We start from the raw sequence: 23,838 nt of genomic DNA, 5'->3' as shown, positions 1-23,838 counted from the left end.
TTTCCTTCAGGATTTTCTCTTTGGGCACTCTGAACTATAAGCCCAGCCAAAGATTTCCATAAGTTTGTTGCTTTCCCATTTTGGGTTCTCAAAAATTTCAAATTCCTTTCACTTTAAAACTTCACATATTTATCGCCTTTTGTTCTTTTTTTCCCAAGTTTTGTTCAGCTTTATCTGCTCCCCTTGCTGTTTAAGTTGGTTTCTGGTTTGGGTAATTCTTTTTCTCCTTGTTTTCATTGATGTCCAATACCACCTCCCCCACATCTTCAACTCCTGTTTCTTCTTTCTCTTTTGCACCCGCCATTATCAATTTCCATCCATACAATACTTGGGTTTGAAACATTTCTTACTACAGAGTTGTTGATACTCCGGCATATGCCTCCAGAGATTTGTTTTTCATTCTATCCCCACCATTTTTCTTTTTCATAGGATATCTCCAGAGATTTGTTTCACTCGAAGATGAAAAGACATTTTCTTTCAAATATAATCAGAACCCCCCAAATGAAAACAGCAATCAATAATTAAGCAACTTGAAAAGCTGTAACACTTCACACTCTGAAGTCTACAAAGCTAATAAAATATTTTCTTCAGTAGTCATACAGCATCATAAAGGCTTCACTCATCAATAAATGCTCAAGCACAGAATCTCCTACACCCAGATCTTCTCTGAGAACTGGTTAGGAGCCAAAATTGCTTCTCAAAGCTTCATTACTAATTTTCTTCTGGCTTTGCTGTACAACCTGCCAATTTGCAATTCAGCATATGAGACTACAAGTATAGACAGAACAGCTTGGTAATCATATAATTAAACCCGTTCAACTTGCACCCACATAAAGGCAACATAATTGTGGGGTAAAAAAATTGCAACACACCGATTAATCCAGTTTCCCTGATATTTCTTATTTCCTTATTCACAAAATAATCTATTAGTTGAAACTATTCCAAATCATTTGATTACCCAAGTTTGAGGCTAGTTTGAACAGTCTTCCCCTTCTGCTTTGAGCGATCGTGCTCAAGAGAAGGTTCTTGAGTTTTGGGACGGGTTGCCTGTTGAGCGGGCGAAGGATGTGGGTCGACGCGAGAAGTTCTTGGCTATCATTGATGAGATGATGGCTCGCCAAACCTCCAAAGGCTAGAGGGAGCCTTTGCAGGTCTTGAGGTGTTTTGTTCTAAGGTTTTGGGTATATTTCCTTGTGGGTTTAGTTGGGTTTATTTTGTGGGCTGCTTCTTGGGTGTTCTTTTGGGCTTGTTTGTTCTCTTTCTAGCTAGGTGCTTTCTTTGTATACTGCTGGTGTACTTAGGGGCGTCTTACGCTTTTAATAAAATTGTTTATTACTTATAAAAAAAAAAAAAGTCTTCACCAGTCGCTAGTTGAACTTAATGTTAATGATTAGGACTGTTGTCAGTTAACATTTCAGGTTAAAATTGAGTTTGATTGTCCACTGGAATAGAACACCCAATAGATGAGTTTATTTTGCCTTTAAAACTCAACTATCTCACTAAGCAGGTGATATTGTCCAAGGACAAGTGAAGGATCCACCGAGTTTCATGATACTTGCAAAGAACTGGAAAAGGGAAACAGCTCAGATTCACAAAGCAGGAAGTACCTGTACACAATGTGCTTGTTGGGAGCTAATGAGCACCAGGTCCATCTCTCATACTCAAATTCAGACTATTTCGCATAGTTCGTCTTCCAATTCCAGCATTGCCTTTTTGCATCATAGCAACAAATTCACCATAATCGATCCTTCCATCCTAAAACAACACATATACAGCATAACATAAGATCGACAAACAAATAGGGAAAGCCAGGCCAAAAAAAAAAAAAAAAAAACAACAAATAAATAGGAGAGACCAGAGAGGACAAAGGGGAAATCATCATTAAACTAAAAATAAAGCGAAATATGCTTGCCAAAAGTCTGCTAATTTCATCATATGAAATTGGCATCCCAATTTAGTTGTATAATATGTGCTGTAGTCAGCAGACTTATAAACCCAACCTCAAAAAGTTGTTGATATATTATAGACTTTTAAAAGGAGAATCCAGATGAAAATAACATTTATTGTCCTATTATCTAATGCACAATGGCATAGAAAGAGAGATTCAATTGCTTGTATGCATAGTATCCACTCATTCAGATGAACACTTAAATTGACTTCAAAAAAGAAACACGGGTATGTTTGTTAATGTGTTTTGGGGGGTGTTTTTTGTTTTTGATTTGAAAAGGTGTTCTAATGTAACATAAAGATGAAAACCAGCTTGAGTATTTTGTGTTTTGGGTTGTTTATTAATGTTTTTTGTTTTCAAAACATAAAACAAAAGGCAAAAAACAAAAATTTTAACAAACATAGACAAGATATATACGCTTTGACAAGATTTTTTTTTTTTAAGATGTTGCTAAACAAGATATTTAAAGCTTATTAGTACAAGATTTAAAATCATTTAGAGACAATTATATTAGAGTGCATAAATGCTTGCCAACTTAAGATTCTCTGCTTAATGGGGAACAAATTCAGATGACTTACATTATCTTGATCAACTTCTCTGATTATATCTTCAAGAAGGACATCAGTCATATTATGTTCGGTACAAGCTTGCTGGAGCTCATCAACTGTAATATAACCGCTTCCATCCTTGTCGAAGTATCGAAATGCTGCAACAAGATGCTCCTCACGTTCTAGTTTGTTAAGATGAACTGTTGCAGCTATAAATTCCCCATAGTCGATAGTCCCACTGTTGTCCACATCAGCCTGCACACAGCTAAAATAGATCAGGTAAAAAGAACATAATGAACCCATGAAATAACATTACAAACACAATAGTTCAGTAGGGAAATGTCAACCCCATGCTAAACTTCAATGATCATCTAAAAGAAGTAATTATGGGATTCCTATACAAATATGGATAATGAAGAGAAGGTTCCCTCTACTTCAAGAGCATGTTGCACAATGAAATAAGTCCGAATACTCCCCTACTATCAGGTCACGATCTCCCTTGACCTTCCGGCGCTGGGCAACCATCAGCCTCCATACATGGTCTTATGACCTTGCGAAGAATGTGTTTTTGGTAAATAATTGCCCGGACCTGGTCACTGTGACCCCCTTTTGTAAGGAGGCATCCCTTTTCCCCAAGTTACAAGGCTACTTTGCTGAGTTCCTTAGAAAGAGTTGTCTCGCATCCCTAGGTAGATCAAGGATGTGCAGAGCTCAATCCTTTTTGTTAAGGTTCAGAAATCACACATCCCTTATCTATGTGCCAAGAAAGATTTCCATTGCAAGCAACTGAGTGGCTTAAGCAATTGGTGTTTCTAAATCAACAAACAAGAAGAATGTATCATGGGTTCAAAAACCATTTCCTCCGGCACGGAAGTGGAATGGCGGGCGAAATGACATGAAAGAAAGAAAGAATCTCTTGGTGGAATTCCCCGGAGGACAAAATAGCACTACTCAGTGGCTGAGAGGAGAGCCCATTACATGTTGTTAGAAGTTTCCTCTCTCCCAGCAAGCAAGACAGGATAACCACTTCTCTCAGTAATGGACTTCCTTAAATCTTCCTTAGCCTTAGATGTCCTTTCATAGAATAGATTCTCGAACCTCCAACTGAAAGAATCTCCATACATGTATTCTTTCTCTCCTCCCCTCAGCCATACATCTCTTTTTTCTCCTTTCACTAGTCTTTCTCTTTTCTAGGTCTGGATTTTTTGTGTCATTTCAGTCGTTGTGGTCGATGGAGACGAAAGAAATGAAGGAATGTTCTTTTGAGAAAATCATATATATAAGCAAAAGCCTTCAAAAGAATAGCTTAGAATTGCGACAAGTGACAGTCTAAAATGCTGACAAGTGTCCCTTTAATGTATCTCTAGAATGCTTATAACATACCTCTCTGGATATTCTAATTCAGCAGGCTTACGAAATGAGTTTGAAAATCCTCTATTTTTCCACTCATGTTTCTTAATAAAAAAACCTTTATAGAATATTGACACAAAGAATATGATAGACATTTAATAGTACTGCAAAGAAATAAAAGCGGTCCAAAACACCCGATTTCATGTACATTCAGAAAGTTATATTTGTAAACTATACGGCTTCCTCCTCGTAAGTACACTTTAAAGATACCTTCATCTTCAGAAAAACACCAGCCATATTAAAGTAGAAAGTGACAAATAAAGTATCTGAGTCTTGTGCTACAAGCACAAGTGCATAACATTAAGGGAATTACCCTTTCAGGATCTAATTTAGCCAAACATGATTTTCAAAATTCCTCATCTGACATGGCATCACCAACTTTATCATCGCTATAAACTCTGAATTTTAAGCATCCAAAAATAGCAAATTAATGTGGATTCCAATATCCTAACATCAGCTAACAGATGTGCAATATATCTGACTCAAATGAAGTAATAGCAAACATGCATTCAAGTTATGATGGACACAAGCAGGTAATTGAAACAAAAACAAAAAGAACACTATTGAATCGAGAAGGAGAAAAAGAAAATGATGAAGAAGAAGACAGAAAATGAAGAAAATCATCAGATGATGATGAAATATAAAACAATAAACACAGCACCAGAAAATAAAGTATTAGCTTTGAAACAAACGTTTTACCGCTTCCATAAGATCACGTATTTCTGTATCTTTCATGGTAGAGCCATATCTTCGCAAACCAGCTTTCAGTTCATCAAATGTAATTGCACCACTATTATCAGTATCCATTGCCGTAAACATTTCTCTCAAACCAGCAATCTCCTCCTCAGAAAGGCTTTCAGCAATTACCTAATAGCACAAAACAAAGATATATAAGATCCGTCAAATGAATACTAGATTCGGTTTTTAAAAGGGGCATGCTAAAAGTCAACATCAAGCATCAGTATGTTTTTCAAATAAATAGAGAACTGATAAAGAGTATAATGTGCAACTAAAAGTTTGCTCAGGCTCTCTCTTATCCGTTAGTTCTGCATCATGCACTTGTACTTACTCGTAAAGCCATCTTCTTCAACTTATTCATTGCAGAGAACTGTTTGAGACGAGAAAGTACAGCTGGATCTAGTGCTCTATCAGGAGCAACTCCATTTTCACATATCCAAGGATGGCCTAAACAAACAATTAAGAAAGACGACTATCAATTTGATATTGAAATTATTTCAAATAACAAATAAATGCAACAATGTAGCAAACTACATCAACAATTATAGTAAATTCCAACTTTAGCAGATTTTTTTTTTAATTCTCATTTTACAAAACTAGCAAAATCTTATGAAAGAAACATATTAATTACTAAACCTATTTAAAAGCTGTAAGGTGTAATTTAAACAATAAATCGCATTTACTTGATACATTATATAGTTAAGTCAATGCCGACTATTCTTTCAAAGTACATTTACTGAAGAGACAAAGATAAGGTAGCATTTATAAGCCTTTAAACATTGATTGCATAGTAGATCAAGCTGACCTTAGTCTAGAAAGTCTAAAAGTTCGCATAACACTGGAAAACATTGAGTCATGCATGCAGTTAAGTGTTAAAACATACATAACTAATTTTTTTTATAAGTAATAAAATCATATTGAAAAGGCACAGAGGAAAAACATACATAAATAATTGGGTAAATCATAAAGAAAATGATAGAAAGGTTAAACATACATAAAACTTCATGAGCAGTCAAGCGTTCTGAAGGTTGAGAACATAGCATTTTCCGGATTAGGTCTTTTGCACTGTCAGATATGATGGGCCATGGGTCTGATTCAAAGTCAATATGTCCCTTCAACACCGCATCAAATATTCCCTGCTGTGTTTCTGAATCACAAACAGATAAAACCTTCAGTAAACACACACAAAATGAAATTTTCACTCGTTTGAGTAATATACCAAATCACACATACCTGCCCAAAATGGCGGCACACCACTTAGCAATATATACAGTATGACCCCTGCTGTCCATACATCTGCTTCTGGTCCATAATGCTTGAGGAGTACCTCTGGAGCAACATAATATGGGCTTCCAACCACATCAGTGAAAATTTGGCCTGAAGTAGCAAGCCACATAAAATGTTAACATCTCCAGTGGATGCCCCAAGAAGTGTATTAAGCTCTTCAATCATTAAAGGCAACAGCATTAACTTTACAAAAGGATCTTGCTAGTTATTTATTAAAAAAGGCCTCTCCCCGTTTAGTTGACACTTAGCAAAGAGGTATGCACAATAAAAAGTAGAACCTTTAAACATACAAATGCTCCTAGGCATTTAAGGTCCAAAAGTAGGACCTGAATAATTCCAAAAAATGCACAAAAAAATTACATAGGAACAAATTATGGTGCTTTAGCTTCTAAACTTGCCACCAGTTAATCAAAAAATTACAAATCAAAAGAGAAACAAGCACAGGCACTTGTTAAGTTACCTGGTTTGAAGAAAACAGAGAGCCCAAAATCAATAGCTTTCAGAGAGAAATCATCATCCTTGTTAACCAACAAGAAGTTCTCAGGCTTTAGATCTCTATGCATAACTCCAAGCGAGTGGCAAGCCTCAACAACCCCTACAATGATCTTTGTCAATTCAGCAGCCCTTCTCTCACTGTAATGCCCCCTCTGGATGATCCGGTCAAACAACTCACCGCCGCTACAAAGCTCCATCACAATATGCACATACAAGGGATCCTCATAAGCACCCTTGATGGTCACAATATTCTTGTGACCCGCCAAATGGTGCATTATCTGAATCTCCCTCCTAACATCCTCCACATCCTCCTTGGAAATCAACTTCCTCTTTGAGATTGATTTACAGGCATAGTCAATCCCCGTGGGAATCTCGGTGCATAAATAAGTAGTCCCAAATTGTCCCTGCCCTAATTTACGACCCAACATGTAAAGATCACGAATGTTCGCGGTCTTATGACCCAATACATAATAGGCTTGGTTATCAATTCCTCGCCTCATCGTGGCTTCTTTCTTGGTGGGACTAATGGCAGGTAAGTTGTTACTTTTAGGGTTTTCTTTGGATAACTCTTGGGAAGTTGGCTGCTGGGAATTCAAGCTGGTAGTGGAGTGGTCGGAGATGGAGTGGTCAGAAGGGGTGTTGCGCTTGGAAATGGTACTTGAAAGGTCTTCGGGATGGGGCTGGCTGTAGCCCTGAAAATATTTCCCTTTGAAAGATCCACGGCATGTATTGCCCATGAAACAACCCACAATTCACCCACACTTCACTGCCTTTTCCTCATCCAATAATCTCCCATCAATTTTATTAACTGACAAAATCAAAGACTATCAGTCCCTAATCCTAACTCAATAAACAACTTGAAATCTGAAATTCATAAATATGCAGTAAAAAATACAAATCTTATATCAGATCAGACCTAGGGCTCCGTTTGTTTGTCCTCATTGGAAGATCATTTCCCGTAAAGGAAAAGAACTTCAAACCCCCATTTCGTTCCCAGATACTATAATATGAAACTTGGCATTATTTCCTTGGGAACAAAAATTAAACAAAAAAACAAAATCTGTGTTTTCCCAGAAAAGATTTTCTGCCAAAACAAAAAGAGCCACAGGAATCCGTCTGGAAAGTTTTTTTTTTAAAAAAAAAAAAAAAAAAAAAAAAAACCAAAATTTGTGTTTTTCCCAGAAAAGATTTTCTGTCAAAACAAACAGAGCCACAGGAATCCGTCTGGAAAGTAACATGATCTGACAGCTAATTCAGTATCCAAAGATCAAATCTTGAAACCCAAAAATCACAAAAGAAGTTAATAGATCAACATGAACACGTAGACCTACATAAAAGACTTACATATACATGTAATAAATACAAGAACAGAGAGAGAGAGAGAGAGAGAGAGAGAGAGAGAGAGATGGGGTTATTACCAGTTGGTGAAAATGAAAGAGAGAACTGGGAAATGAAGGGAAACGGAGCTTAAAGTTGGAAAGGTTTTGGAGAAATATAATTGATCTCATCCCCTTCCATTTTCAACACCTATTCTTCTTCTTCTTCTCTTTTTTATATTTTATTCATTTCTGTCTGTTGTTATTTTAGGACGGTGCTGCTGGGAAACATCGGAGCTTATTGCTGACCAGCTATCTCTTCCACTTTCTTTTTCCTTTTTTTTTTTTTTTTTTAAAAAAAAAGTGTTTCAACAATTATTTTTATCTAATATTTTGGTTTATTTTCATAAAACACTTGCACAGTAATAATCTTTAACCATTTGACCGGCGGATGGATCTAGCTGTAAGAAAAAATCACCGCGGCCGTAGATTTTTCCTCGGTACGAGGAGGTTGAACAGTGAACACAAACGTTGGAGCTTCCCTGTTGTTGATTGGGACGTAGACGACACGCGTGGCCAAAGGAAATACAAATAGGTGTGCTGAGAGGTCTTGTGGTCAAAACCTTGGAGCTGAGAATAATTATCTATGGCCGCTAAATTTAGGCGGTGTCCGTTTGAGTTTTATATAGCACGCGCGCGAGTGGTGTTTGAACGAACAGTCTGTATTTAATGTCTTTTGAACGTTCTTCTCACGTTTGCCATTTTTGGAATTTCCATGGCTGGTATTTATCACGTTTGCATGGACCAGTTGCCACTTGGGATATATATATGATTACGCCATTACTTACGGGAGTCCTCTTCAGCTTATTGAAAGCAGCCACCACTATTTTTTCCTTGGAAGGGGAATTAAAAAAATGCAGTTAATTATTTGTTAAAATCATAATTAATTTTAAAAAAAATAATAATTTATATTTTCAAATTATATATTTTTTTTAAAAAAAATGCACTTTTAAACTATTTTGTAATTTAATTTAAAATCGCATTTTTAACATGTAAAATTGTTATGCCAAACGTTCTCTTTATAAAATTAGAGAAATAATAAGCGTTAAAATATTAATAAAATTTACTATTTTTTATAGTTTAAATTTTTGAAATAATTAGTTATTTAACATAGTATTAAAATATTAAATTTCAATTTTATTATTTTTATATAAGTAAGAATGTTAGAATGTTAATTAAATTAATAAATTCATTATCTCATCGTTTTAAACTTTTATGTATTGTTTTTTTAAAAAAAAAACAAAACAAAACAAAACAAAAAACAAAATTGGCTGTTTTATTTTGAATTGACTTTTTAGTATTTATCGAAAGAGAAAGAGAGAAAAAGAATTTGACTTTTGAGTAAAGCAAAAGTACATTACTTCTCCATTAATATGGGTTAACATATATCTGACTTTTGAGAACACGGTTCGTTTACTTTATAACTTTTGATACCATCAGGCATCAAAAGGCAATTTGGCATCACGCAAACAGGATTAATTATATTCTTTTTCTTTCTTTTTTTTCTTTTTTTCTTTTTTTAATAGATAGGAGTAATTATATTCATTATTTCCTTTTCTCCTCTAAAATTTATGTGTAGTAGTCCTTCGGGTCTTGTATAAGAAGAACTTCACTTATAATTCTTATTCTTTCATCACTTTTATAAAAACGTATCCTAACTTTACAAAGTATTAATTTACGGTATCAGAATTTCAATTTTATTTTTTTTTTTCAATTTCAACCGTCTATTAGAATTTTTCGTTAAATCCTATTAAAATTCTCAAAATACCCTTGTGTTTATTTTTATTTTTTTAAAAAAAAAAATGTATAAAAATTTTCAAAGATTCAAGTATGAGTATTCTTGTAAATTTTGTTAAAAGGGAGGGTATTTTGAAAATTTTGACAAGATTTAATGGAAAATTCTAATGGAGGGTTGAAATTGAAAAAAAAAAAAAAAATGAAAGATTGATACCCTAAATTGATACTTTTTAAACTTTGGGTACCTTTTTACAAAAGTGATGAAAAATCAGAAATTATAAGTAAAGTTTTTTTAAAAAAAAAAAAAAATTAATAACTGAGTAACTCTAAGTCTCTAATCACACACTCATACGTGTAAGCAAATTATAAAAAAAAAAAAAAAAAAAAAAAAAAAAAAAAAAGGGGCATCACAAATTGTATGATTCAAAAATTATTAGAAAAACTTCACTTTACCCCATTGAATTATCGCCGCTTTTGCAATTACTTTCATAAACATAAAAATTTTTTAATTTAGTGTATTCATCTTTTAATTTCACCTCTTCCTAAAAAAAAAAAAAAAAAAAAAAAAAAAAAAAAAAAAATTGCAAGGATTTAGTCGTTGGTTAGAATTTAACGAAATTTATAAAAAAATACCTATACCTAAATCTTTGAAATTTTTTTATAAACCCGAGGTATTTGAGACTTTTGACAGAATTTAAAAAAAAAAAATCTTAACGAGTTAAGTGAAATTGAAAATAAAAAATGAAAGATAAATATATTAAATTGAGATTTTTAAAATTTAAGGTGAGTAATTGTAAAAGCGGTGGCAAATTTCCTAATAATTATTTGTTGATATGTTATGGGTTTGGCCGTGGAGTATATATAATATATTTGTGGGGGAGGATGGAATTAGATAAAGAGTGGAACTTGACTACGTCAACCAAATATGACTCTGACCGGAAGGAAGGAAGGAAGGATCCAAGTGGACGTGGACGTCGACGGAGCACCAAATTTGACCTGTGAGGGATGCATGAGAGGGACAACTTAAAACTGAAAATACACGTTAACCGCACCGATTGTAACAGCCTCACCGCACCTTAAGCAGCCTACGTTTTTAAGTTTTAAGTAGCAGATGATACAAAGAGAATGAATTACATGTACGACAATTTTAGGGATGGGTATTTTGGCGTTTTCCGATAGTATTTAATAGAAAATTAATATCTTCACCGATCGGTGATAATTATAAATTTTTTAAAGTTAGACACACTGTAAGGTTTCGATTGGGTCTAAGCTAATTAATTTAAAACGTGCGTTTGAAAATTTTGATTTTATAAAATGAAGTTAAGCGTTTGGTAGAATTACAGTTTAGCTTTTAAAATTGTGTATTTTTAAAAACGCATTCCTTTGTTTGCAATTTAAAAAATCAAATCTTTATGTGATGTGTTTTCAAATCTCAATTTTTAAAAAATACAATTCTAAATTATTGGGAATTGGGCTAATTAAGCCTGAGGGCGCACAGTATTGGAGATCTTACACAGCACAGCTTAGTGGACAGTTGTATTTCCCTGTTTTTTGCACACTTGTACAGCACGTTTACTTGATTAGCTAGACAGTCGGTTAGTTAGATTATTTTTACATGTGCTCATTAGTTGTATATAAGCATTTTTTTGCTTTCATGTAATTTAGTTAGTTTAATTCAATAGAAGATCTTTTTCATCTTTTCCAATTCCTTCTTCCGCACGTCTCTGTTTTGTTCTTCATGTTCTTCACCTACTTTACATTTCTGTACCATTTGCCCTCTTGCAAAACACCATAGGTTGCCTTTTGCACAGAGTACTTCTATTACTTGTTCTCCCTTTGAATTGATACATGTTGACATTTGGGGACCTTTTTCCACAAGATCAATAAATGGTTCCATTTTCTTTCTCACTATTGTTGATGATTACACAAAATTCACTTGGGTTCATTTGATGAAACATAAATCTCAAACTCGTTTAATTCTTCAACAATTCTTCCATATGATTTCTACTCAATTTCAGCACAAGATAAAATGCTTAAGATCTGATAATGGTGCTGAATTTCAAATGCATGAATTCTTTGCTACACAAGGAACTATCCATCAATTAAGTTGTGTCAAAACCCCTCAACAAAATTCTATTGTTGAGAGGAAACATCAACATCTCTTAAATGTGGTTAGGTCCTTGTGTTTTCAAGCTCATTTGCCCTTAGAATTTTGGGGTGATTGTGTTCTTACTGCAACCCATCTTATCAATCGAATCCCTAGTTCCAATTTGTCAAATAAGTCACCTCATGAACTTCTTTTTTCCACACCTCCTCTCTACTCCCATTTAAAAGTCTTTGGATGCTTAACTTATGCTTCTTCCTTGACTCATGCTAGAACCAAATTTGATTCTCGGGCTATACTGATGAGTGCAAAATATTGTATAATTGGGCCCCTTAATTTATATTTGTTAAACCCTTAGTTTTGTTATATTCTAATATTTTTTTGTTAGTTTTGGTATTTTAGTGTTTTGCAGGTCTTTGAGAAATAATGTCGTTATTTTTGTGGAATTGACATAAAGATGCAAGGAAGGTCCAAATCAATTTTATCTCTAGACTTGTGGAGACCAAATCAAGCACATATCTCCCTCCATAATGGCAGCTTATTGGCAAAAAGGTTTTGGAAGAAAATCCTTCAAATTCCAAGATTTTAATGAAGTGGCAAAATCTTTTATTTATGGAAAGAATCCAGATTGAGCACGTCACTTTATTTTCATCATAACTTTCAGCTCAAGAATCGGATTGCATTGAATTTAGTGGCTTTGGAAAGCTAATGAAAAATTCAACAAATAAGTCAGAAATATGTTTTTCCTATTTCGGACTTTTACTATGCCCAAATTGCCCCGCAATAAAAGAGCGCAAATCTCGGCGGATATAGAGTTTTTTTCCTACTTGGATTGGAATTTCAAAGGATGTGTATGAGTAGGGGATCATATCATGCAGATTTTCTTTCCAAAGCAAATGCCTTTCATGCACAAGTTGATTTTCTTTCCATATACTCCTAGTGATGGACGTGTGGAGCACAAATTAGATTGACATGTCATGATTTCTTTCCATAATTTTTTACCAAGACACATGGATTCAAGATCTGATTTATTTCCATCCTTGGGCTGCTGTGCAATTAATGCAAGATGTGATTCTTTCCTTATCTAGACCACCAAGAAAGTACCAAAAAGACCTTGCAAGCTCTTTAAATACCATGCTTTGTCCTTCCGAAAAAGAGGAGAGGAGCGAAGGAGCACAGAAGAGCATAAAGACGCCAAGTTGGAATTTTATTTTCTTTGTTTTTAATTTATGTTTAGTGGTGTGCTGTCGCAGGCACCCAAAAATAAAACCTTACTTGTGAAAATATATATATAGCAGTGGAAGTAAGGGTCGATCCCACGGAGAGTAATTAGCCGAGTTTTATGCTACGTGAACAAGGATGGGGGGGTTTTGAGTATGAAAATAATTTTAAGAAAAATAACTAAGAAACAATTCAAATTAAAATATTAATCAAGTAAAGAAACATTGGTCTAAGTCAACTTCCACCATCGGAATTTGGCAACTAATCATCGATGCAAATATATATCAATTCATGCTTTGAATATTCACCGTTGGAACTGTTTTCCTATCTCTCCTTAGTCGTAGTTAATTAGAAGACAAGCGCTCTAATTAACCCTAACTACTAAACAACCTAAGACAAGCGCTATAGGTTTAATCTAGTAGCAGCCTTAAGAATTAGAGAGATCGATGAAGCGAAACAACACAAGCACAAGCGGTTGCATTTAATTTCGTCGGATGTTCTTCCTAAAATTTAATAATCGCCGAGAAGCAGCAAATCATTAAATCTTAGTTGCTTCGTAGATTGGAGGGATCAAACAATTACGGATTTGATATCCAACCTAGCAGTAGATTGCAACGAGTAATACACTAGTAGGCCTTCTAGTAATTAAACGAGACAGTCATAAAAATAAACATAGAAAAACATCCGATACTCAAAACATAAATCGAACAATAAAAACAAATTAGATCTCACAGTTTTATTGATTCCGAGGCTTCCGTTTCCTTCGACCAATTATGAAAGTTTAGCCACGCAGGGCCATGACTAAAACTCAAGGAAGTTAGAGAAGAGGGGAGAAGATGGAAGATAGATGATGTCTTGTGTGTCATGGTTCCCCCCTTTTATACACGTTTCATCCCATATGCTAGAAGCCTAGGAAATCTCCTAAAGAAATACTATCCTAAAATAACAATACACAAATTTAATTTATTAAAGAAAGTATTAAACATAAAATAAAAGCTAGGATAACTAGGAAGGTGATGTTTTTAATGAGGACTTTTGTTGCCTCATGCTCTATCGATTCTTTCCTTGTTTAAGTCCCCATAAATCAGCCAAGTATGGAGAGAAAGTCAATTTCCTTTGTATGGAAAGAGATGCTCCTTTCATGTTGTCTTCTTCACGTGGTCCCCACAAATCTCTTCTTTATTTTCTTGATCCTCTACGCATCTTTTCCTTCCTTTTCTTCCTTTTGCTTGACTTTGTATTTATTGCTTGACTTGGCTGGAATTGATTGGATGATTATGGAAAGTCTCAAAGTAAAGAAATTTCCATATCTGAAAACTTCCGCAATTAAACCGCATCAAATCCACATCAGAATGTCAACTTCAAGCCCGATTTCGACCTTGATACATTCAGTATCTCTCAAAACGCAAAACATAAAAGTTGTAGATCGTTTTCTTGGTGTTCCACAGCATCTTGAATCATCTCAATCTGAGCTTTTATAAGAGAGTTATGCCCAGATTACGAACTGATGTCGAAACTGTCCAAAATCGCCCAATTAGCTTTGTTTTGCATTTAATGCCTCAATTTGTATCCTAAATCAAAATATAAGAATAATGAGTACATTTAGGCATTAAATAAGTATAAGAGATTAAATATTAAGGGGAAAAATACGACATTTTACATTCTTATCATTTAGTACTTTGATTATGGAATTTATTTTCATAAACATGAGTGGCTAAACCTCTAGCTAGGGTTAGAGGTGAAGCCTAGTATTTTTATTATGTGTTCTTGAGATCATGTTGTCTGTCCTTCATAGATGAATGATTAAATTTTGGGGATGATTTTTTATTTGAGAGTAATTTAATGGGACAAGTTTATTTTGATTCCTTATGATTTTTGTTTATATCAAATGCTTACTTTGTTTGATTTGATATGATTCGAAAATATATGGAATGCTTAATTTATTGTTTCATGTTTTTGAAATCAAATTCTCAATTAACCCATGTTTAATCTATTTTATATTTTTTTATGTCTCATGAATATATAATAAAATACTAGGTGGATCCTTGAAACCCTAGTCTTTTCCAATATTATCTTCAAAATCAAATTTATTTATTTTAGTTTTATAGTTTACTTTTTAATTTAAATTATATTCTTCTGCTCCACTTTCGAGTGGAAACCAAAAGCAAAAATTCCTATTTTTTTTTATTTTATTTTTCTTTTCTGCAAAATAGTAAGAATTATTCTCTCGTGTCTAATCATTCCTTGTGGATCGACCTCGAACTTACCGTGATTTATTACTTACGAAAACCTACACTTGGGTTTGCACCCTTTGTGGTCCAACAAGTTTTTGGACCTTGTGTCTTTATTGGCTATCCTTATGCCATTAAAGGTTACAAGTTGTACAACCTTCACACCAAGTGTGTTTGTATTTCTAGGCACGTTGTTTTTCATGAACATATATTTCCTTTTGCTTCTAATCTTGTTCACCCAAATTCTGATGGTTGTTTTCATTTTCCTTCTCCATCTCATTTTACTTCATCAAATAACAATACTTCTGTTCATCCCCTTGTCTCTCCCACTGATTCTTTTGAATTTCCCACAATGGACAGTCCTTCTTCTCCTTCTAATATTGTTTCTTCTGAATTTGTCTCTCCCAATTCTGTTGATGTTTCTATTGATATTTCTTCTTCTTCTTCTCATTCTCACTCCATTTCTGATACTCCTAATTCTTCTGATTCTGTTTCTCCTCATCCTCTTCCCCGAAAATCCACAAGAGTCTGCAGTCCACCTGAATACTTGCAGCAATATCACTGCCAATTGGCTTCTACTTCACCCGAATTTGTTTCCAAGGTTTTTTCTTCTTTCAGGTATTTCTTTTCCTCTTTCTTCATATGTTTCTTATAATAACCTCTCTTCTTCCTTTAAACATTTTTGTTTTTCCATCTCCTCTGATGTTGAACCTCAGTACTATCATCAAGCCATTAAACATGATCATTGGCGCAATGCCATGGCTCATGAAATTGCAGCCCTTGAAGAGAATCATACTTGGATAGTCACTGACTTGCCACCTGGTAAGCATCTCATTGGTTGCAAATGGGTGTACAAAATTAAATACAAAGCTGATGGAAGTATTGAAATGTATAAAGCCCGTTTGGTTGCAAAAGGGTATACTCAAAGTGAGGGACTTGATTATCATGAGACTTCTTCCTCAGTTGCTAAAATGATCACTGTCCGCACTCTCTTAGCTGTTACAGCAGCTAAACATTGGTTTTTACACCAATTAGATGTGAACAATGCTTTTCTACATGGGGATTTAGATGAAGAGGTATATATGGAGTTGCCTCCCAGGTTTAGGACTAAAGGGGAGTCCAAAGTGTGCAGATTAACCAAATCTTTATACGGCTTGAAGCAGGCATCTAGACAGTAGTTCTCTAAGTTTTCCACTTATTTGGTTGATCTTGGCTTTGTTCAGTCCAAGGCTGATTATTCTCTGTTCACCCGGACTCATGGGACTTCCTTTCTTGCATTATTAGTCTATGTTGATGACATTGCTATTGCTAGCAATGATTTGGTTGCTGTGAAATCTCTCATTGGTACTCTCAATGACCGTTTTCGTCTCAAGGACCTTGGGGATTTAAAGTTTTTTTTAGGCCTTGAGATTGCCCGTTCCACTAAGGGCATTTCTATTTCTCAACAAAAATATTGCTTGGAGATTTTGCAGGATACTGGTTTTTTGGCCTCCAAGCCGGTTAATTTTCCAATGGAGCAGAATTTGAAGCTTTCTCGTGAGGATGGTTCTTTGTTATCTAATGCTACATCCTACAGAAGACTTGTTGGCAGGCTTCTTTATGTGACTATTACAAGACCTAACTTGGCCTATTCAGTTCAGACTCTAAGCCAATTTATGGACTCTCCTCGGCAGCCACACCTTGATGCAGCTCATCATGTCTTGCGATATCTAAAAACTGTTCCTGGTCAAGGTCTCTTTTTCCCTGTAGCTTCTGATTTTAAACTCAAAGCATTTTGTGATGTTGATTGGGCAGGGTGCTCAGATACTCGCAGATCCATTACTGGATTTTGTGTTTTTCTTGACTCTTTCTTAATTTCTTGGAAGTCTAAGAAACAGCCCACCATTTCTAGATCCTCAGAAGAATCTGAATATAGGTCGATGGCATCCACTGGTTGTGAGCTTCTTTGGCTTTTTACCTTGCTTCATGATCTCCAAATTAACCATTCTCAAGCTGCAACTCTGTTTTGTGACAGTCAAGCTGCATTACATATTGCAGCCAATCCGATTTTTCATAAAAGAACTAAACACATTGATGTTGACTGCCATTTTATTAGAGAAAAAATTCAACTTGGTCTTATTAAAACCTCGCATGTTCCTTCTCAACACCAACTGGCAGATAAATTCACAAAGGCTCTTGGTAGTGTTCTCTTCCATCGCCTCTTATCCAAGATGTCTGTTCTGAATATCCACCACCCATCTTGAGGGGGAGTATTGGAGATCTTACACAGCACAGCTTAGTGGACAGTTGTATTTCTCTGTTTTTTGCACACTTGTACAGCACGTTTACTTGATTAGCTAGACAGTCAGTTAGTTAGATTATTTTTACACGTGCTCATTAGTTGTATATAAGCATTTTTTGCTTTCATGTAATTTAGTTAATTCAATTCAATAGAAGATCTTTTTCATCTTCTCCAATTCCTTCTTCCGCACGTCTCTGTTTTGTTCTTCATGTTCTTCACCTACTTTACATTTCTGTAAAGTTTGTCACACAGAGAAATGTCCAAATACTGCCCCGCAATGAAAAGGCCTAAGAAAACTAACGACTCTTTGTACACGTAAATCTCGGGGACTCCAAAAACTACAGGGATCCTCTCTATCCAACCGAGAGTCCCACTCCACCAAGCTCAACGTAAACAACTCAATCTCGAGAGCCAAGTGATTGAGTTAGATCCACCTACAAAGCTCCTACATTCCTATAAAAATAGGACGAAATCCAAGTAATAAGGGACATGATCTCTCTAAAAAAACAAATGTTTCATTCATAAGTCCATATTTTCCTCTCTAAAAGAAACTTACTTGAGCTTCGAAGCTATCACCCGCCGAACCATCCCCAGCAAGCTTTTACTCTCTTATTATTTTGTAACTGCTCTCCAAAGATCGGAAACTGTCATAACACAAATTATTTATTTTCTACGATTTAACTTAAAATCGTACTTTTTATCTACGAAATCGCAAAGCTAAACACATTCTAAAATAAGAATTTTTAAACTTTAAATGAGTGGTTGTAAAAAGGATAAAAATTTAAAATGATTAAGTGAAGTTTTTCGTTTAGTTATCATAACTATGCTTAAAATAGTTTCCACTTTAATATTGTCACACCGTAGTAGTAGGTGGGCTTTTAAATCAAGGCCTGTCGTTTAGCATCGCGTCCAGCATGAATCCCAAAGTTGCATGATGGAACTTCATGGCCTCTCCATTTTTATTTTTATTTTTCATTTTTTTTTACAGCCATTTTATTTAGGATAAAATACTACTACATCCTCCATTGCCTGATTTAGTTCTAATAACACCTTTGGGTTTTCAATTTTATTTTTCAAATTACACCCAAATATATATATAATTGTTCTAAAACTTGCTTTCATTCATTTTTATTTAAAATTATTAACAAAAGTATTAGAGATACACTTAGAGAGAGAGAGATGTTGGCGAGGTTACTCTCATCTTATGTGATTTCTTTTTGGTAATGATTTTAAGAAAATAGTTGGAACTTGGGGTATTACAATTTTTATTACATGCTCCTTACAAATTCATGCGAGTCCACATAACATTTATCATATTAGTTACGTCAACCATATCAACCATGGTCAAGCCATGCCAAAGATGAGATGTTTGGCGTTGTCGATGAGGATGCGGAGAAGATGATTTGAGACAACGAAGTGAAAGCTTTTGGTACCACGTGGACTACCACATCAGTTTAGCTGTTAAAGTGGGAAGTGTCACATGGCTTATCACGTTAATTTGTAAGAGTGACTAAATTATAGGCAACAAGACCCCACTAACAGGCAGCAAGCTCTTCTCGCTGGATGTGTCAAAGATCGAAGCCCTAATCCAAGCCTTGATCCCATGTGCGCATCAAGGAGATTGAGGTCATTGAGATCCAGATCAACCTCCCCGCCATCGCTCGCGCCACCTCCAAGACTAGCAAGTTGACCCCGAAGACAACGGAGAAGAGGACGGTGTACGAGCTGGGCACGAGGATGATCAAGGGGCTAAGGAATGAGAAGATGCAGAGTGGCAACGTGTTGGGAAAAAAAAATTGAAAACTCATTGAGAGCTTAAAACTATGCTTTTTACCTTAAAACTTCAACATGATACTTTAGCAACCACAACAGGTTAATGAATGACAACATTCATGAAATTACCACTACCATGGGCAAAAAATTTGATACAAAGACAAGTGAAGTGATACATGGAAAAATTAGGTCTCATTTGAATTGTCCTTCAAGAATCAAAACAGTCGGCTATTTACAGCAGATACAAATGAAAATGAGCATACATTCTTAACGTACAGCCGTACAGTCAGATAAAAATTGTATGTATCCATCCCTCCTAGCTTGGATAATTATGAATCACCTTGACCAGTTATGAACCGTAGTATAACATTTAGGATACGTTTGGTATGCGGAATGGCTATTCCATTAGAAAAATAGAATAGCCTTGGAATACTCATTCCCTCATGGACCATGGGAATGACTATTTCAAGTTCATACAAACTTATTCCATTCTTAATAAAGTTATTCATTTTTTCTAATGGAATAATCATTCCGCGTACCAAACGTATTCTTAGATTAGAATAACCATAGACAAAGAATTGTAGTGGTCGACACTAACTTGTGTATATCTTTCGAAAGGCTATAAATTTCTTATATCTTCAGCAACCGTGATGAAGTCCTTGCAGTCTAAAGAACTTTTGCTTCTCTTTTCAATTAAGTTTAAGCTGATGCATTAGCTTCTTCCATACGCCTATTAAGCCCTCCGCTTGCAGGCCTAAACATTTTCACACATAATTTACGGTTAGAAGAAAGAACATAAAAGAAATGATGTCCTAGTTTCTGGGGTTTAGGAAGTTTCTTTTTTTAAAAAAAAAAAAAAAAAAAAAGAAGAAGAAAGAAGAAGAAGAAGAAAAAATCCAGCAATCTTCAACTCTAATGGAATTGAGTTCCTTATCATTGAACTAATGCAGTGAGATCAGTAATCAAACTAGATATTTAATCTAATAACGAAGTGAAACCATATTTCCATAAGGCTTCAATACAATTTTGACATCCTACTTATCCAAAAAAAAATAAAAATTGATAACCTATAGAGCAGACTAAGACTTAGAGCCTTTTTTACAAATATATATATATATAGAACTGAATTAACTTCATATCTTTTATAAACTTTCGGAAACAAATTAAAAAAAAAATGCACTTACAGTCCACTTAGCACTTTAATGGTGTCATAGATAAACCATTGTAAAGTAACAGCAGGGCCTACAAGTGTAATTCGAACAGGAAGACTTCTAGTAAACAGATTAGCAATTCCAATTTTCTTCACTGCCTGAAACACACACAAAAAATCAAAAAAAAAATTAAAAAAAAAAAAAAAATCAAAATTTATGGAACTAGTCATTTTTAACTTAACACACTCAAATAAACCAAAAGAAGCTTAGTTCACAGGTTCCACCTGCATCACATTTTGAGCCTGTTTGTTGTAAAGACAGGAAACAATGTTGTCAGCAGGGTTCGAGATGACAGTACCAACAGCTCCAGCTGTATAGCCCGCTAAACATGTAACTCCAAGTTGTTGGGCTCTCGAGCAATCTTCCTTTCTACGTTGGATAATCTTCTGATATAATAGGTCCACCGAATGCTCAAATGTTGGAAACATTATCATAGAGACTGGCAAAACAAAAATTCCATATATAGAAGAATTAATAAAGAGTGAGTTTGAAGTTACAATATGTAAACACAAGTTTATGCTTAATAAATGCTTGATAAGAACAATGAAGAAATATCAGAAACTTTATCATGCCAATAATCCAAGTCAAGCATGTAGATAATTGCTTATGCACTGTGCTTTGTAGAGGCAGTACCACAGTGGTAGGGTTTTTATTCCGGATGGTTATGTGCAAAAAACTTGGTATGTCCTCTTTATACAACTGCAAAAACTAACTATTCTTCCAAGTCTCCATATTTAAAATCTACCCAAAATATAATTTGTCCTGGTAGAAAGGTCTCTCCAATAGTATAACATTACCATGAGATATTGTCCAAAGAGAAGTTAAAGAAATCAACTTCTACCAATTGATAATACAAAGTAGCATACTCAAAAAAATAAAATAAAAATAACAATACAAAGTAGCAGTTTGTTCAGTTTCCTATGGTACTAACTATCTTTCGGCAGGAAAAAATTAGGATATTGACATAAACATTGCTCCCTTGAATCAATTCTCAAAAGATTCAACAAAATGACTCTTCAATGGAAGATAAAAATATCACAAATAAATAAACTGCAACAAATTAGACAGTGAAATAGTAGTGGAACAGGTAAATTATAGAAATATTACATGGAAGATTTCGACCCCATAGTGGTAAGAGTCCCTTGTAAAAGCTGCAGTCAACATGAATTGGCGTTATTAAAAAGGCCAAGAAGACGAGATTATCAAGTTTTGTGGTAAATTACCCTGCAAGTCCTTCAGTTTTATAGACTTTTGGAAACCCATCAACCAAGCCCTTTGCAAAACTGGGCTGTGTTTGAACACGAACTTTGACAGCCTCGAAAGGACAAAGAGCTACATCAGCAAATACTTGAGCAGATGCACTGCTGAGAAAGAATATGAAACTCTTGTTACGATCTACCAACACATCAGAGTAAAGCTTCTTAAAGTATTCATAGAGACCAAATTTGCAGCCGCCTTGAATGCCATATCCAAAAAATTTTCCAGACCAACCTCTCCAAAGCGAAGAAGGGCCTTGTTCTCTCCAAAGGGTTGAGAACCCTGAAGAAATACGATTATACTTTATCGGATTCACCTAAAGCAAAGGAATCACGAAGTTAGGCAAGTGGCCTATCATAGAGAAGCCAAACTCAACGAGGAAAAAAAATAAATCCCACAAAGCACATCAAAGGTCACAGAAGGGGCAGGAATTCTTCCAACAATGATGGAAATAAAAAAACTATACAAATCAATATAAGAAAGTTATCATAAGTAAATGGAATTTTACTCATTTTAAAAGAAAAGAAGAGTGATATATTAGTAAAATGCCTCATTAAAAGATCTGCTAAAATACAGTGATGAATCATATGCAGGAATCAAGATGATTCCAATTCACCAATGTATTGTTTCTACACTTTGTCCCATTTAATTTTTCATTGGCAACCCATCATAAGATACAAAAGAAATGATAAGTTTTTACCAACCCCTACTGCTATATTATATGTAATTAAGCAAAAGTGGGGGTACCACTATGACCTTAATAAAAGTATCCAAAATTTAGCCCCCTTCTATTGCAACCACTTTTCCCTCTTTTTTTTTTTTTTTTTTTTTTTTTTTTTTTGTATTTTTTCCCGTAGGACATTTTCATTTGGAAAACAAATCCTATCGAAGACTGGAAGTAGTAAATGCTGTTTTGAAGGGAAAAGACATTAACTTGAGTCTTCAAATACTAGCCTATGTATCAAACAAGACCCAGTAGCCAAATTGAGAAATCTCTTATCAAACTCAAGTCAAGTAAACTCGTTTCAAATGACCAAACTTTCGGAAAATTGTTTGCGGCCTATTACAAGCATCTAAAACAAAAAGAACAAGCAAGGGATTGATTATTGAACAAAAACCACATCAACGAAGCACATTTATAAGCATACAAATAATAAACATGTCAACCATATACCAGAAACGAAATGACCTCCTAAACAGTCAAAACTAACACAAACAGAACAACCCCTGCAGTTAAAGCCCCACCACTTCCGGTCTTCCACAAAAAAAGGAAAACTACATGAAAAACAGGCAAACAATCCAAACATTGATCCTTTAGAAGAAAACCCAGAAACCATGAAATGGCTTCTAGCTAGGTGCAGCAACTGACCTGCATATTAACTTTCAAGACATCGAGGGGCGTGATAGCAAGATGGGTAGTCCCAGCACTGAGCATTCCTCCAACAGTACAAAGACCATAATACCCAGGTGAAAATTCCTCACACAACCTCCTTTCAGCCCCTCCTCTCATCTTTCTCTGATTCTCTTTCTCCACCTCCTCGCTATCACTACCAAACTGTTTGATTCAAACTCCAAAAACCCATATCCCCAAAACTCAAAACAAAATAAAAAATGAAGACCCTTTTAACGAATTTCTTCAATTTGAGCCGAATTTCTGTGGGGAGCGACTATGCAACATACCAGAGAGTCCTAGCCTCTGATGCGTGCGGGGTTTTGCTATTTTGATCGTTGAAGAGATTAACAAAGTTGTTCTTTCTACGTTTCTCCTTGGGGGTTTTGAACGAGTTAGATGCCATGGCCGACTTCGCTTGAATCTCTTGCTAGCAATGCGGCCACGTTAACAGTTGCGAATATATGGCCAAAAACACAGACGAATCACCTTTTGCAATGAGTCTAGGTTTGAGAAGGAACCGTAACCCGGGAAACCTAATAGAATCAGAGATCTGAATTACCAAATTGACCTTGAAAGAGTCTTCATTCTGCGTATTTTGTGGAGGGTATACATGTCATTCCCAGCATATATTTTATGCCTTTCTTTCATCCGTTGGTTAAAGTGAGCACCTTAGTCCTTAGCATACGCATTAAAAAAAGAGAGGTGTTATTGTTAACAGAAGATCCTTTTAGAATTTTTAAGGTATTACAAGTTCTTTTTAAAAATTAAAAATTAAAAAAGTAATCTGATGTGATATCAAATAATTTTGCTATAAATTTGTATATAAAA

The 23,838-nt window shown here is 34.9% G+C and overlaps 2 protein-coding genes across 2 annotated transcripts; both read right to left on the bottom strand.

The window, feature by feature from the left end:
• Positions 1 to 500: 500 nt before the first annotated feature.
• On the bottom strand, positions 501 to 7,998 carry LOC133882394 (calcium-dependent protein kinase 26). Its single transcript, XM_062321549.1, has 9 exons — positions 7,845 to 7,998; positions 6,392 to 7,234; positions 5,878 to 6,021; positions 5,639 to 5,791; positions 4,976 to 5,091; positions 4,606 to 4,773; positions 2,527 to 2,751; positions 1,608 to 1,755; positions 501 to 740 (listed from the first exon to the last, which is right to left on the bottom strand). The coding sequence occupies exons 2-8, from the start codon at positions 7,161 to 7,163 to the stop codon at positions 1,633 to 1,635; spliced, it is 1,701 nt and encodes a 566-aa protein (XP_062177533.1). The 5' UTR covers positions 7,164 to 7,234; positions 7,845 to 7,998; the 3' UTR covers positions 501 to 740; positions 1,608 to 1,632.
• An 11,276-nt stretch (positions 7,999 to 19,274) lies between these two features.
• On the bottom strand, positions 19,275 to 23,530 carry LOC133882152 (mitochondrial phosphate carrier protein 1, mitochondrial). The gene is made up of 6 exons (XM_062321261.1): positions 22,987 to 23,530; positions 21,584 to 21,933; positions 21,468 to 21,511; positions 20,585 to 20,799; positions 20,334 to 20,458; positions 19,275 to 19,903 (listed from the first exon to the last, which is right to left on the bottom strand). The coding sequence occupies exons 1-6, from the start codon at positions 23,125 to 23,127 to the stop codon at positions 19,849 to 19,851; spliced, it is 930 nt and encodes a 309-aa protein (XP_062177245.1). The 5' UTR covers positions 23,128 to 23,530; the 3' UTR covers positions 19,275 to 19,848.
• Positions 23,531 to 23,838: the final 308 nt, after the last annotated feature.

Source organism: Alnus glutinosa, chromosome 11, assembly GCF_958979055.1.
Source record: "Alnus glutinosa chromosome 11, dhAlnGlut1.1, whole genome shotgun sequence".
Taxonomy (NCBI): domain Eukaryota; kingdom Viridiplantae; phylum Streptophyta; class Magnoliopsida; order Fagales; family Betulaceae; genus Alnus; species Alnus glutinosa.
The sequence above is the reverse complement of the archived record's forward strand: the minus strand, read 5'-3'. Positions and strand labels throughout refer to the sequence as shown.

What these genes read in the sequence shown, in the direction of transcription:
- LOC133882394 (XM_062321549.1), bottom strand. Translation starts at nt 7,163, where the DNA reads ATGGGCAATACATGCCGTGGATCTTTCAAAGGGAAATATTTTCAGGGC. An exon ending in CTCTGTTTTCTTCAAACCAG is followed by an intron (nt 6,022 to 6,391) that starts GTAACTTAACAA and finishes TTGCTACTTCAG; the next exon opens with GCCAAATTTTCACTGATGTG. An exon ending in GACTGCTCATGAAGTTTTAT is followed by an intron (nt 5,092 to 5,638) that starts GTATGTTTAACC and finishes TTGTTTGTTTAG; the next exon opens with GCCATCCTTGGATATGTGAA.
- LOC133882152 (XM_062321261.1), bottom strand. Translation starts at nt 23,127, where the DNA reads ATGAGAGGAGGGGCTGAAAGGAGGTTGTGTGAGGAATTTTCACCTGGG. An exon ending in ATGGGGTCGAAATCTTCCAT is followed by an intron (nt 20,800 to 21,467) that starts GTAATATTTCTA and finishes TTGTTTTGCCAG; the next exon opens with TCTCTATGATAATGTTTCCA. An exon ending in AGGCTCAAAATGTGATGCAG is followed by an intron (nt 20,459 to 20,584) that starts GTGGAACCTGTG and finishes TGTGTGTTTCAG; the next exon opens with GCAGTGAAGAAAATTGGAAT.